This window comes from Vidua macroura, chromosome 8, assembly GCF_024509145.1.
Source record: "Vidua macroura isolate BioBank_ID:100142 chromosome 8, ASM2450914v1, whole genome shotgun sequence".
Lineage (NCBI taxonomy): Eukaryota > Metazoa > Chordata > Aves > Passeriformes > Viduidae > Vidua > Vidua macroura.
This window is the reverse complement of record NC_071578.1, coordinates 21,368,774-21,384,556: the sequence shown is the minus strand read 5'-3', so window position 1 is coordinate 21,384,556 and position 15,783 is coordinate 21,368,774. Positions and strand designations below refer to the sequence as shown.

Here is a 15,783-nt window from a genome sequence, read left to right as displayed (position 1 = left end):
AAGCCTATCCGATATATTTAAACATTGATAAGTAGAGTTTTTAGTTCAAACTGGCCTTGACCTTGGGCAGTGTGACATTATCTGAAAACCATTAATGGTCTGAAACTAAAGGAAAAGCTCATTAATAAAAGCAAAACCATATAAAGGTACAAAGGCAAAACAAAAAAACCAACAATGCCAAAACAACAAAAAAAAAAAAGGAAGTTTTATTAAAACTATTGATCCTGACCTAGGGCACTACAGACATTGATCTTCCCACATCTCCACAGGAAAAAAACAACTTAAGCCAACAAATTATTGATCTATTATGAAACCTGCTGAACAAGCCATACATTTAATTTCTTACAATGAAACAAATAATCACACCAAATTAGGATACTGAGAAAATCTATTTCTCAAAAATTATTGGTAAAAAAAAATACTATTGGATTAATTTCATAAAACAGACATCCTGTTAGTATGATTCAAACCTAAAATGTTGGGAGGTGAGAAGTGTATGCACTGTAAACCTTTAAAGCACAGGTTTCAGATTTCAGCTCATTAAAGCACATGTTTTTAAGGAGAAATGGCAAGTGTCCAATACTGAATATTGCAGGAACATCAAATGACTGCACAGAAAAGGACAATGGTGAACTTTAAACTTAAAGCATAAATTTAATTAAAAGTGTCTAGGATTATTATTTTCTATGAAACAGAATACTATAGATTTGGATTTTCTTCAGTTTTTTCAAAAACTCAGAAAGATATATTTAGACTGACATAACATTGTAGATGCAGGAACAGTTGCCAAAAAACTGGAAGTCACCAGAATTCCCTGTTTGGTGTACATGGAGATGGGTGGGTAGGTAGGTGTCATGTTCAGAAAACAGGGATAACCTTGATAAAGCTGCATTAATTACATGTGAAAAGCACAATTTAAATTTGGAAGGCTGTTCCACTTCCAGTGCTTCTCAACTACTGATTCTGTTGTTTCACCATCCTTTTATATGAGTTCTGTAATAAAATTGGTGGTTTTCAGCATATGAGATAATAGAGTTTGCTTCCCTTCTGTGGTTCTGTCCCTGTATTCTTTGCTCTTTGCTTTGCAGACATCATTCTACAGCATTATCAGCCAATGCTGAAGCTACTTCTATTCCAACTTTGGAACTAGAGTCTTTGTTGCTAGAAGGAAATTCAAAACAAAACACCATGTTTAATGCCTCATGCCCCCAAAACACTGCAGTTCAGAGGTACTTTCTTTCCAGAAAGAGAATGCTTGTTTGGGATTTAATGGCCCCTAAATCAATATGTTACTGTAAATTTGTTCAATTTTGCTCTCCAGAGTCAAGCAAGAAAGGCCTGAAGTGATTTAAGGAGTTGCCTTACCAAAATCCTCCTGCTTAAGTCCAGTTTCAATGCTGACTGTGTGTGCCTGCTCTGGGGCAGCATCTCCTGCCTGTCTATACCATTTCTGAGGGAGCCGTACAGCAGGCACCGTCTTCTTGTGAGATATTTAAATTAATTGGGGATGGTAAAAACAAAAGTCAAGTGTGAAGAATAGCAAAAGTGTACAAGATTAAAGGGCTATAGAATTATTTGTCAATCAATGTAAAAAAGGTGCCCATTTAAAAATGATCTAGCTTTAAATACACAATGATGGCCTCTAAACCACAAATTACCACACCATAAAGAAAATTTGAAGTTATAACAGATAGTTCTATGAAAATGTCAGATCAATCATAAGTGGCAGCCAGAAAAGCAAGCAAACTGTTAGGAACTATTAAGAGAGGAATACAGAACAAAGAAAACAACAAAATGAAGCCACTTTGTAAATTCCTCAGGAACTTCCAATTTGAACATTCAGGTCCCCCACTCACAAAGACAAAAGCAGACCTGCAAAAAGATGCAGTGTAGGGTGGCTCAGGGTGTCAGAATTATGGATCAAACACAGAACAAGTAAACAGAATACGAAAAGAGTCTGGAAAAAGACTAGTGCTGGGGAGGTAAGCAAGAGTTCTTCAAAATCAAAAGTAAAAAGACATTGTACATGAAATTATTATGGACTGACCAAGCACTTGGAGGCAGACAGGAACACTCGTAAGTGTCTGAATCCAACAAATAAGGGGATGTATTTCTTTACATAACACAGTCTCTGTGACACTCCTTATCACAAGACATGTATAATAAAATCCCATTCTGGCCTATTCAGCACAAAGACAACATCTCTACTTCACAAATCCCCAAGCAACATTTTGCTGGAGTGTAACATGGAACTATTACTCCAGATTTGCTCTGGTTTTACCCTCTTTCCCAAGTTCCCACTGCTGTACACTTGCAAACATCACATTAGAGACAAATCTTTGATCTGCTTCAGTCTTGCTTCTATTCTTTCACTCTTTATTGCCACTCCAAGATAATATAATTTCTACTGCCTAAGCAGTGGATTTATCTATTCATAGTTATGTCACCAAGAATCCTTTTTAGAATTACAGTATAAAAACTGAATTCCTAACTCTGTGTATCTGTGAAACAAGTACACAAATTCTTCCTTGAAAGAATAAATACAGCCTAGTTCTGAGGAATGGAGTAGGGGCCCATATTTATTGTCATTTAACAAACACACATTTTTCCACAGCCTAAAGGGTAATTTTTCCTCAGAATTGTAGAATGTAAACTCATTGTAGCACCTGAAAATGCAGCTAGGTTTGATACCCCTTACTACTAGTGATTATACATGAATAAGGGATTTCCCATCTTCACTCTCAATTTCTGGGCTAAACTGGTGTATTGACACAGCAGACTAGAGAAGACATTCTTTTCTTAAATCAGTATGAAATTACTGAAACACACACATGTGCCTATTTACATATGTGTATACACATTCTTTGAGGTGCAACAGTTGGCACACTTTTAAGTCCAGTCAAGATACCTGTATCCAGGAATTCAGGTTTTAATAATGTGTTTCACCTGTCTAATAAAATGCTCAGTCTTCCTCTCCCATGCAGCATAAAAGCACGAATGGTCTCAGTTACAAAAAGGTATTACCAGCTTTGCTATTCATTAATCCCTACCAACAAATGTTAATTATTAATTTAGATTTTGTGGTTTCATAAGACACAAAAAACCTGATTATTTTGGGCTTTCTGGCTCACTTGTTAAGCCATTTTTTTTTCCTAAACCCACTTTTGTTTTTGAAATTATCCTTTCTATTTGTGAATATAAATGGATAGGGAAGAGTGAAAGTTCGTAATTGTGTGAAAAAGAGAACACATGGTAATAAAACTCAGCTACTGTTTCCCTGGGTCCAAGGTACTACTCTGGTTTGTATAAATGCATAGGAAGCCTAGTTGATAAAAAAAAGGGCTAGTCAAGGTTTTCCTGTCTGGAAGGCCCAGCATGAAAGCTGTAAGCAAGGAAAAAAAATAACATCTTTTCATGCTTCTTAGAGAAGAACACATTATACTCAGGAATTTACAGAAAAGGAGCTGCAAACAGACCCACCATAAATGTCAGCAGTGTCAACAGCATTAAATACTTCTATGTTCTACAGATACTCCGATGTTATATAGATAGGCTACTGGGGAACATGTTGGTGTGTGATTGCAGCACAACCTGACAAAGAAAACCTACTGACCTCTGTTTAGAGTGAGCTATGTGCTTGAACATCAGCCCTCTTTATTCCCCTCAAAAAGCATACCCCCTCATGCTATTATGATCTAAGAAAGGATCTTAAAATCTCTCACTCCATATTCAGAATGTGATAAACCTTCTTAAAGGAAGGGTTTGAAAAAAATCTCCTAAAATACTTAAGCTCTAACATATACTTATAAAGTAAAAGGAGTTTCATAATTCACAAAACATCCTATCATTTGTCTTTATTAATTAAGATCAGGTTTTAGTTTGATTCAAACATAGAAACTTTAAATTTATGAGCATATCTGTATATATTACCCCAAGAACAGCTGTACTGGGTGACACCAAGACCCATACAGCTCATTCTTCTGTTTCAGATAACACGTGGAGGCAAATGCCTACTGTTTCTTCAATAGCAAGAGCTTGGTAGGCAGGCTCCAAAATTTGGTAACTTTGCAATTTTATTGTGACATATTAACTTGGCTACACTGCACTGACTTTAATTTATGGACTAGATCAAACAACAGTGATAACACATAAAAATCTACAAAACTGTTTCTGCATGCACTATGGGGCAGGTGCACTAATGAAGTTTTAAGACAAACCTCTCTCTTTTTACCACATTTACCCGGCCTGCTAATAGATTTCCTGAAATATCTCAAGTAATATGTCCCAAAAAATGAAGATTTAAGTGGTTAGTAAGCCCAACCTGAGCTGGCTTTAATGCTTGTATCCTTAGAAAAATCCATTTTTACTGCCATAGTCTAGAAAATGAGGTTATTACAAACGTGCCCTTAAATAGAGGTGATCCTGCAAACATCAGAGGGGAAAAAAGAATGGAAAATTCTATGTTCACCCCTGAACATGCCAGATTTCATCATTCATAACTTGAAAAATGCTGAAGTGAATTTCTTTAAATTTGGATTGTTTTTCTTTTCTCTATTAAAGCTATAAAACAAGCTAAGTTTAAAGTTTGTAGCTTCAGCTGGTCTTGAATTATGCAAATATTTCAATATAAAATCATTTTCCATTGCTGAAGTGATTTTGCTCAGACTTTCTGAAGATTTCCCTTTGAGCCGAGATCAGTCATAAAATGTATCTGACTAAAAGTAATTTGTTTAAAACTGTTATGTGCAACTCTGACAAACATTAGAGCACACATATAGATAGGACATATATGTTCCTGCCAGAGCTTGTGATTTTTCGTACATTTCTTAAAAGCCTCAGCTGCTGAAATCAGGAGACTGCACATGTTCATTAACTTCCCCTGCTCTCTCTGCTTATGTATTTCTTGTGGTTACAGCAGAAAGTCTTGAAATGTAAAAAGCATCCTGTAAGCTTAGTCAAACCTCAAAACTCAGTCAAATCTGGAATCTCAGGCCTGCTAGGAGGGATATCATGGAAGAAGGCTGTGGTAGTGGGATCAGAGTCCTGATAGCCAAGTAATTCCCAGGACAGCTGAGGAGCATCCACACAAGAAATTAACCCAATACTGTTCCTCAAATAAACTTTTTTTGAGCAAGTCCATAGATCCCATTTTCAGCTACCAGTCCCATTCCCTAAGCCTAATCCTCTGTGCTGAAAGGTTTTGTCACATGTGTCTCTCACAGGCTGGTTTTTCCAAAAGAGTTTAATAAAAAATTCAGTCATGCTGGGGATCAATGATAGAGAAAATTACAATCTTCCTGTCCTGACCTTCCTTCCTTAAGGTCACTGAGAATGTTCAGCACCTCCAAGTTTTTCAGTAAAAAGATAAAATTCAACATCACCAAAAAATGCACCTCTGGCTGCCCAGAGGGATTGCAGACATTCCCAGCCCTGGAAATGTTCACGGTCAGGCTGGACAGGGCTTTGAGCAACTTGTTCCAGTTGAAGATGTCCTTTCCCATTGAGGGGGGTAGGACTAGGTGACCTTTAAAGCTTCCTTCCAACCCAAACCATTCTACAATTCTATGACACAGAGAGGAAAACCTCACACCACAATCATTTCCTTGTGCTCAGTGGAGTCATATTAGAAAGTGACAGTTAATTAAGTCAACACTTCATCTGCCACAGCTCCTGTATGCCAATCCTAAACACTCCTTCCCTTCCCTCTAAAACACACTGATCACACTCAGATTAAATTTGAGCTTTCCTCTTCCTTGCAATGACAGAGAACAGGAAGAAGTGGAGAGAAAAGGGGCCTTGGGGCTGGAGTACTGTGATGGAGCAGATATGAACAGACAGCAGAACGACCCAATGCACTCCAGGATAAAGACAGAGAAATTTTTCCTCTGAAAACACAAATAATTCCGACAGCCAAAGAAAATGGACTGACAAATGGGAATGGCTTAGATTGAGACTGCTAATGCAGTTTTTGCTTCTTACTCTTTCATTGATCTGCTCCAGCTGCATGGACCTCTAAGCTGTCTGTCAATCCATACCTGACTTCCTACAGCTTGTGGTCTGTTTGAGGTAAGCCACCAGTATTTTTGGCTGACATTAAAACATTGTTGTATAAATTGCAGCAATTCCTAAGATGACTAAAAATCTTTGCAGTGTGGCTAGGCCAGATTTTTAGAGGAAGATGTTTTCTCAGCTGTCTCAGTCTAAGCCCTCTTTCTCATATGCAAGAACTATATTCTCCAATCTGTTTGGTCAATCTTTTCTTTTGGTAATAAGCTGTGCCCTCCTGTCCTACGCCCTGCTTCTAAAATACCTGTTGATACTTCCATTCTCTGGAATGCCCAGGAATCAAGAACTGTTGCCACAGTCCTCTCCACATGTAATGACCAGCTGTATCTGGACTTCTTCATAACACACACACACACACACCTCTACTGTGCCCTAGAAAGTCCATGTCAAATTTTCAGCATGTATCATTCTGTGCCCCTTCATGAATGGCCTGGCAATCTACAAGAACCCCTTTTATCCATCTTATTTCCTCTCCTTCCAGCCAGAACTGTATCCAAGTATAACCCCTCATTGTTTCCATAACCTCATCCTCATTTGACCTACACAAAACTCTTCAAAGAGGTGCAGCCTTCTCTTGCAACCCAACCCACGGCTGCATTGGCTTGGAACATCCCTAAGAGAGCCTTTGACAGAGCAAACAGAGCTCTGTCACAGATGTCCTCACAGCCTCCGTGCTGCCTGTCTCATTTTGCCATGCATGGGGTCAGGGGGAAAGGGAAGGAGGATGATGGGGGTGGCCATCTGGCTGTGACTCTTCACAGAGCACAGCCTAATCCAAGCTAGACACAGTTGGCCCTCCTGGTTGCCAGGCACTGCTGACTCATATCCACCTTGCCACTGGCCAGGACCTTCAGGTCCCTTTCCACAGGGTTCCTCTCCAGCCTCTCCTTCCCCCGACTGTACACACAGCCAGCGTTGCCCCATCCCAGGTGCAGAATCCAACACTTGCCCTTGTTAAACTTCATACAGTTGGTGATTGCCCATTTCTCTAATCTGTCAAGGTCTCCCTACAATCTGTCGAGGTCTCTGCATAAATATGTTGTTCAACATAACAAACATATTGTTCTTATTATTGTTTAACCTGGACAAAATATAAAGCAGAAGGTATGAACAAGCATACCCAAATCCATACCTAACTTTGCAAATAGTATTTTAATCTAGGCACAAGCTCTTTTAGACTTTACTGTTCCCTCAGAAAGGCAAGATAAAAAAGTGCACACAGCCTGCTTTTTCAAAAACTGTACTCCCATGCATTAGAAAAAAGATAATAATTGTATACTGGTAACTCCTAAATGTAGTAATTCTTTTAAAGATCATTTAGAAACTCTTATACATTCCACTGCAGGTTTTAAGTGTAGACCTAGTTAGCTCTGAAATAAGTGTGTTAGCAGCACTCTGTGCCATTCTGTGGTATCATCACATGCTAAACTAAGGGACACATTTTCCTTCTTTCATTATTATTTTAATGTGAGGAGGTGGGAAAAAGATGGTCCACACCAAAGGAAAAGGGGGAAAACAATAACAAATTGGTATCTCTTTCGAGAATTGCCCCACAGGCCAAACATTTTTATGTTCTTAATCATTATTAAATGACTTAACATGACACACAGAGCCTGGCAAATGATTGCATCCTGACACAAGAACGAATTACAAATGAAATGAAAGATCAAGCTGTATTAGAGGACTGCCTCTGGGAAATGAAAATCTTTAATTCTCTTTTATTATTGACATTTATTTGGCTGCCATGAATAACAACATAGCAAAGACATTCAGCTATGCTTGTGCACTGAATAGCTTATCCCACGGCTCAAAACTGCCTTAACATTTATCATGTTTGCTTTTGTAGCTGACACCACTGCATACAGTCTCTATCCATCTCACATTTATCATGCATATAAAGTGCATTCTCTAATTTAAGTTCATTTCATTGCGAACAAACAGCTAAGATTAGCAAGTGTCAGTCCTCAAATAAGCTCCCGGTTGTAAAAATATCAAAGAAGGGATTAATGGATTTGTTAACAACTCCAGTTTGAAGAATAAAAAAAGTACTCAGTGAAAATTAAATAAGAGCACAGGAGGGTTACACATAAGATTTAGGTTTACTACATTATTACTAGCTCATGTATAAAACCATTTTTATGCTGCTATTTTTCAGTCAAGTGTACAATACTCAAGTGGAATGCCTCCACATGGGCCATTCACATCAGGCAGTAACTTTCTGAAGGAATACTTCCATCATCATCAGTGCAATACACATACCCAGCTCTCAGTGACTGGTATCTGTTCCTTTTAAAGAGTTTGTAGCTAATAAAATAGGGGAAGGAGCAAACTGTTGAAGAAGTAATTCAAACTGCTGCTAGGAATGATCTTTATAGCAGTGACATACCTGCTTAGTGCCTAGCCCTGAAGCCACAGTCTGAAGCCAGTTCTGATTTTGAGGCAAATATTGTATGAGTAAGCACCAGTCCCCCAGGTGCAAAGCTTCCTCTACTTCACTCGATTTCCAAAGGAGGAATTCAGCCCAGCCTAATAACTCACCTTGTGAAGGAATGAGCTACTAAAATGGCTCACCACAGCACATGTTTTTAATAGCTTTATTTAGTCTAGAAGCATAGGTGGACAGAATTAAAGAGACTGTCAAAAGGTAGGCAGTCATGTTTATAATGCTTAAATCTGTGTGTCGTACATCATCAATTCAGACAGCAGAAACTGCTTGCATCCCTGCTAGAACACCTTTTTCCCACATACTCTTTTGAGAATTGAAGAGCAGACGGCTGAGAAAAGCTAAAGTGAGACTTTCTGCTCAAAGCAAAAAAAGCCTGGAAATTCACTTAGTACTGGATTTCACTTCCTCCTCTTTGCAAATGTTTAAATATACTACACTGTTGCACAGCTGTTCTCAGCAGGCACAGTGTATTCTTGTTTGCAGCAAAGATGGCTACACAGATAAAATCTCAAGTCATAAAAATTTGAGTAAAACCCACTGCATCAATATTTTAAATCTATGTTATAAAAATGTTCAGAACTAAATTCTCAGGCATTCTTGTGAAATAATAGCTTCTTAAATTCAGTCTCTTGAAACAATTAAAAGCATAAAAGATGAGAAACACGGTGCAACATCAGAAGGCAAATGCTCTGACTGCCATTTGAAAATTGTAAAACCACAACTTGTAATTGATTAGCTGGAATATTTACTGTGAGCGACAAGGGAGATTTGAAACACATACCTGTAGCCAATACAGTGTCATCTTTGCCTTGGGTGAAGACTACGATTCGCTGCCTTTTAGTGTTCACCTTCGGCAGGGCTTGTGTCTTCCGGGCTATCTCTTTAATGTCTTCAGTCTATTAAGAGCAAGAAAGAAAATTCTTGTTACAGCATACTGAAGTGGTGGGAACTTTATTAGCAGATCAAAGATTTATTTTCTTACAGCTAGGTATAAAATAGACTTTACTGTCAGTAGAGGAAGATTTTTAAAAGGAGGAATACTTCATTCTCCTAAGGGTTTATGTAGTACTATGAGACCATTGTTTTTAATCTTGATAATGATAGTTCAGCTATTCCAACCACTGCAAAACCACAAAGCTAACAAAGGAATTACAGAGCATTTCTTAATGAGCAATTAGTAGGTTTTTTTGCTGCTGACTGGATTCTAACCATACCCATCATAAAATTAAAAATAAAATTGGTAAGAGAGTACTTTGGATAAACTCCAAGCCTGGTTTTCATCCAATTTAGCCAGGTTTTATACTATTGTAACACCTCTGACTTCAGCACGCTTACAAATACTTTCTCTAACTTCCCTACAGTAACTGATCCCATCAAGCAAACTGTGCACTGCACCCCTGAGAGGGTGTGCAGCCCAGCTCCCACCATTGAGATGCAGGGAAGCAAAGGGCAAAAGGTCTATTCAGTGGGGCACAGAACATAACCAATTTTCTGAACGAAGTCTCACCTGCAGAAGTTTCAGAAATCTTTGCTTTAAAAGGATGTTGTACTTCACTCTGCATGTAGCTAGGAACAGAGAACCTGGCAGACTGAACCAAATCACTCATTCATCCAGTGTCTTACACATCAACAAGTTTGGAATGTTTAAATTAATGCAGTAAACTCCAACAACACCACTTGTCATTAGAATATTGTAATTTTTATTCTCACCATTGCCATATAATCTGAAACAAAAGGGTTTCAATTTCTAATTTACTTGGTTTTCAAGCTAATCTATAATAGGTATTTCTGTTATTTGTATTAACATCAAACCCTTTTATAATGCTATATAGGAAACTTTTGTTCTCAAATTTCTAACTCAAGTCAGTAAGTTCTACAAATTAACTTTGGTGTAATCGATTTCTTACCATAATTGATAAATATAGATTTTTATTTTTCAAACATTAGGAAAGGAGTATGTATGACCGTAATTATTCTGTGCTATTTACTGTGTGCCACTTTGTTCACATCTGTGTTAAATAACACTGTATTTTTTTCCCAGTTTCTTCTTTGTACAAGGAACTGTAGTGAAACATAGTAATGGCCTAGCCTTGAATATAAGAAAACATAATAATACTTTCTGCATTGCTTTGTGTACTGTTTGTTATGAATCCCAACTCACTTCTTAACACTATTACAGACAGAGAATGTGCGTGGGCTAAAAAATTTACCAGCACCCCTTTATGTGAAAATACCTACCTTTTCTGCAACACTTTCAGCCTCCCTCTAATTTCTTCCCTAACTTTGGGTAGTCAGTGAACCCATTGATTTATATACATTTGGCAAACATGAAAACAGTTTCCCTTTATTTATTGGTCTCTTCACCTCTTTTAAAAATTCTCTCTGACTTTTCATTTCCATATATGATACTCTCACTTGTGTTATTTCTTCCTTCCTCCTGCTTAGACAGCTAATAAAGCTTTTAGAAGGCAATGTTTGCTACTAGAGAAGAGAAGAACTGAGGACAGTAACAGGGGCCATCTTACCACTAATTCTCAGAACGTAAGGAGTCTCTTAAAGATGTCAGAGAAAAAAATTGAAACTTTTGCTCTCCTGTTTTGAAATGTTTTTTTTAAGAGGTTTTTGAACAGCAGGTATCAGCTGGTGGCACATGCTGTTGAATATGGGATGGATGGAGAATGCAGCCCTCAGCTTGGTAATACATACACTTGCCAAAGCCTTGCCATGGGAAGGTTAAACTCAATTCTGAACTACTTCAGGCCTTGGCAATTAAGAGATTCACAAACTTGAAATTGCAATAAAGCATCGTGAAGATCAAAGGAAACAGGGGAGAGGTGTTTTGTTTTTGCTAAGTAGGAAGTGGCTACTAGTGACTTTATTAGGCACATTTTCAGTGGAGTAAAGCAGGAACAGAAATGAAAGAGCTTGAATATATTTGTACAATGTATTTGCAGGCATGATGAATTTTAGAAGGAAAATGATGAAGCTATAATAGGAGAAAATGGTATGATCAAGAGACTATTTCTTCAGCTTAACGAAGAATAAAGATTAACTTAGATGAAGAAAAGAGGACCCCGACAAAAGAGATTCATGAAAAGTGATGGTAAGGATGAAATAATGTGGACAGGGGAAAAAAAGTAAAAAGCACATATGTTTTCAGGAAGAATGAAACATATAATAAGCATGTAACAGTAGAAGGAAAGTATTTAGGGTGAAAAGGTAATTTTTTTAAAAAAGCAGAAATTTCAAGACAGAGAGGTTTGGACAATTCTGATTTTGCAGAATTTAGAAAAAAACTGAATAGTGTGCTCTGCGAAAATTAACTTGTCCATTTTTAGCCAAAGTTACTTCCCATCCTATTTTTTTTCAAAGAGAATATAATATAGCTTCAGTGTGAGTGTTGAGGAGGTTTTAACTTTTGCACAGTTCCTTTTTGAAGGTGCAGCTGTGACATTTTAGAATATGTGAATATTTACAGCTGAAGACTGCAGAGGTACTAATGCCTCTTATTTCATTGTCAGGCAAACATCATCAAATGTTGCCATCTCTGATTTCTGTTCAGAATAAATAGCCAAAATGTATAATATTTGTTTTGCAATGATTTTTACCTGCCCATTTACTGAGTCTTCCTTACACGTCCTGTGCCTACGGACATGGCTGAATGATAAGACTGTACATAAGACTTGTGGTCCTAAAGCCTCTATACACTCCCTGAATTCACAGGATACTCCCACATACACACTTACATACTTGAATCTGATTTAACAAAGCTGACATGCAAATCTCACTAAAGCATGATTTGCCTGTTGATGCTGCACCTGAAACACCTTGCAGGTGGCATTCATTGCAGCAGTAAGGGGGATTCGTGCATGGGAAGGAAGCATACCAGATATCCCAGGATCACACAAACTGCATCCAGTCAGAACCACCATCAAACCATGTCTTCTGATTTCTCCCTCTGAACAGACACCCAATAGCTGGGACTGCCATAGCCCTGATTAAACAGGCATAAATCCTTCCAAAACAGTGCACTTGTGCAGTGTACCTCATTAACTTAAAGACCTAAAGCTGGTCCAGGGCAACAAAACTCTCTCTAATATGGTTCCCCAATGAATATGGACTTAGAGGAGACCTCTAACAAGAAAAGTTATTTTGCATGGTAGCTGCTACTAACCCTTAGATACTTACTGTTCCATTCATTTCAATTTACTTCCTGGGTTGACAGAACAGAACCCGAAATTTTATGTTTAAAGTAGTATTTTGTTTTCCTAATTTCTACGTAGAAGAAACAGGAAGTTACCTTTTTGTAAAAGCAAAACCTCATAAAAAAACCTCATTTGTTATTTGAAAATTATTATAAGTGTTATTAAAATACACAGTATGTGTATATATATATATATACACACTGTATATATATATAGTTTTAAAATGCCATAGAACATGAAATTAATTAAAAAAACCCCAACCCCACAGAGATGCTCAGGAAAAGACAACATCAGAAATAATGTCCTATTTTTGATTGCTACAGGTAAGCGTTGGTCAGGAGATAAACCGAAGGAAAAAATGGTCTTCAAATATAGTGACTGATTTTACAAAAATACTTTGTATTTCAGCAAAGTACAATGGAAAACTAACTGTGGGAATGGTGCAGCATAAAAATTAAAATTCCTTTGAATGGAATTTCCCTTACAAAGAAAAAAAAAAGATTTGTGTCATGGAGGTGTTGTCTCTCACCTACAACAAGATTTCATTTCTTCAGAAAAGGTGTCTATTTTACTGAAGTTCTCTTAATTGTAATGTCTCTCTTTTTTTTCAAAAACTGTTTCAGATACATTGAACTCATTCCATGTGTAAAAGATGAACTTATTATACAAAACTGTTGGAATTACTGTGAGGCAGAACAAAAAAACCATAAACAAACAAACAAACAACTAAACAAAAGAAGCTAGTCACCAACTGATTTTCTATGCTAAAAGATTTCTGATTAAAAAATAAAAGCCTTTCCAGGTAGCAATTCAAATGCAGTTACCAGTAACTTTTAATCACTTCTATGAAAAACATCCTCTTGATTTTTGCCCTGGTCAATCAAGTCCTTTCCTTTAATTTGCCATTCTTTATCAGTTTTCCATTCTCAATATAAAAATCAAGCTTTTGAGAGTTGCTGGGAATTTTTCTTGGTTTTAACTGAAAGGCTAATTGAAGCTCTTCAAGTTTTTCATAAGATGCTTTACTATCAGAGTGATTTTGGGGTTTTTTTTGCCTCGCCAGCACAATAGGAAAACAAAACTGTGGACATTATCAAGTTTTACTCATCTCTGTCAGCAAACTTGACATGTGAGTCGTTGCCAAGCAAGGGAGTAATAAGAGATAAGATCATAATCATTGTGCACTTTACTGATATGCTGTAATCAAATGTGGCAGATTTAGGATGTTCAGGAGGAACTGTGCTAAAATCTCTAAGCATGCACTAATGGAAAGGTTAATATGATGGTGGTTAGCAGACACCAGTAAAAGCAGTTTGTCACTAGAGCTGAATTTAAACCAGGCACATTCGAAGTCTTTAGCTCAAGGGGGCAATAAAAATATAGAATGGGTAGACTTAATACACTACTTCCTTTCTTTTTATTGTCTAGCTACCAGAGGGTACCAATAATTTCTTATGCTTCATATTTGGGAGGCATCTGTGAAATTCATTCATTAGCATAAACTCACAGTGTATTTTTATGCCTAACAATACAGATTATACAAATGAAAATTGACAGTGATAAAAAGTCTTGATTTCTACAAAGCAGCCACGTGAATTTGGGAAACATAAAATGAAATGGGACAGCCCACAGTTTTAATAGCTAAAACAGTGATGGCATTGATGTACCTGCTGCTGTATGGTTCTACAGAAATCTAAATTGTAGAACAAAAGCTGTCAGTCTTTCCCTCTTTTTTTATGTGCAACCAATCACACCCAGAAGTGGCACTCTCTGTAAGCGATGTGGTTTGAATTGCGCGGCTTCTATTATTTATGCAAAATGGGTGTTGAGCAGTCAGACTCCTCTTTATTCTTCTACACTGCAAACAAATCAATTAAGGTGGGTCTTATTCCAGTGAAAAAAACAACATGTAAAAGGATTTATGTGTGTTCGGTTCTGCAATTTAGATTTCAGTAAGATCACTTACTATCTGCAAAATTAGCACAAGCCTTGTCACATTAATTATAGTATTTAAAAACTGCCTGCTTGAATTGGTTAGAGACCAATAGCTGATGGCTCTCCAGATTAAGCTATCTGAATGTAGCCAATGGGAGGTACGAGTCAAATAAAATATGTTGAGAAGATGAAATCAAAAGCTCTGAAAATCACTGTAAAATCAACAGTATTTACTTCAAGAAAGTAGAGGATCAGACATTTTTAGAGCTCAGATGGAAAACACCAACTCGAATATGTTTTGAAACAATTTCCACACTACCTTTTCTAAAAAGCAGCTGTTTGTAGAAGCATGGTTTACATTAATCAGTACCTAACAATTTTATATACAACCTTTCTAAAATTCATTTGCATAATGATAATCCACATATGGCAGGGTTTAAGTTATTTAAGCGGTGTTATATTTCACTATTTAGTGTTGCTTCACCACTGCTTTAGCAGTGAATCCTTCTGGAGTGTAATGCAGCTAATGAGGTAGCTTTTTAACTGAACAAACTGACAGGTCCCATATCTGCAGAGGCAGCTTGAAACCGTGCCCAACCTCTCGGCTTCCCAAGAGGCTTTTCAAAATTCAATAAATAACATCTGTAGGCGATGTTGGGTGCAGACCTAGCAGAGTGCGTCATAACACTGAGCTGGCAGAACAAAGAAACCATGACGACTGCCAAGTTTCCATGGCAACCGCTGCGAGGCTTGGAGAGTATAATAGCACATCAATCATTGTCCAAAAGAACTTCATTATCAGCAAGAAAAAAACCTTTAGGATCTGTTTAGTGTGCAATTGTGGGTTAACTCACCTCAAAGCCTTGCTCTCTAGCAAAAGTGGCAGCTTCCTGAAATAATAAAAAAAAGAACAGTTAATTATAAAGTGCTAGATAATGAAGAAATAACACATTTTGAAACTCATTCAGCCAGTTTTCCTTTTACACGATTATCTCAATATAGCCATATACAGTTGTTCAATTCTGATAGTCGCACCAAAAGCTTCTCCCTCTTCCCTCAAGCCCAACAACAGTACAATGTCAACACATTTCACAAGTTCAAATAAAGAAGGTACAATATGTTTTTTTCCAA

General features: G+C 37.3%; 1 protein-coding gene across 2 annotated transcripts in view; it reads right to left on the bottom strand.

Moving 5' to 3' along the window:
• The window catches only part of ADK (adenosine kinase), a 271,769-nt gene that overhangs the window by 31,159 nt on the left and 224,827 nt on the right, over positions 1 to 15,783 (bottom strand). For both annotated transcript variants that reach the window (XM_053984208.1, XM_053984209.1), the window contains exons 8-9: positions 15,507 to 15,542; positions 9,294 to 9,408 (exon numbers count right to left, since the gene is read on the bottom strand). In XM_053984208.1, the coding sequence (XP_053840183.1) occupies positions 9,294 to 9,408; positions 15,507 to 15,542 (151 nt within the window). The remainder of the gene's footprint in view (positions 1 to 9,293; positions 9,409 to 15,506; positions 15,543 to 15,783) is intronic.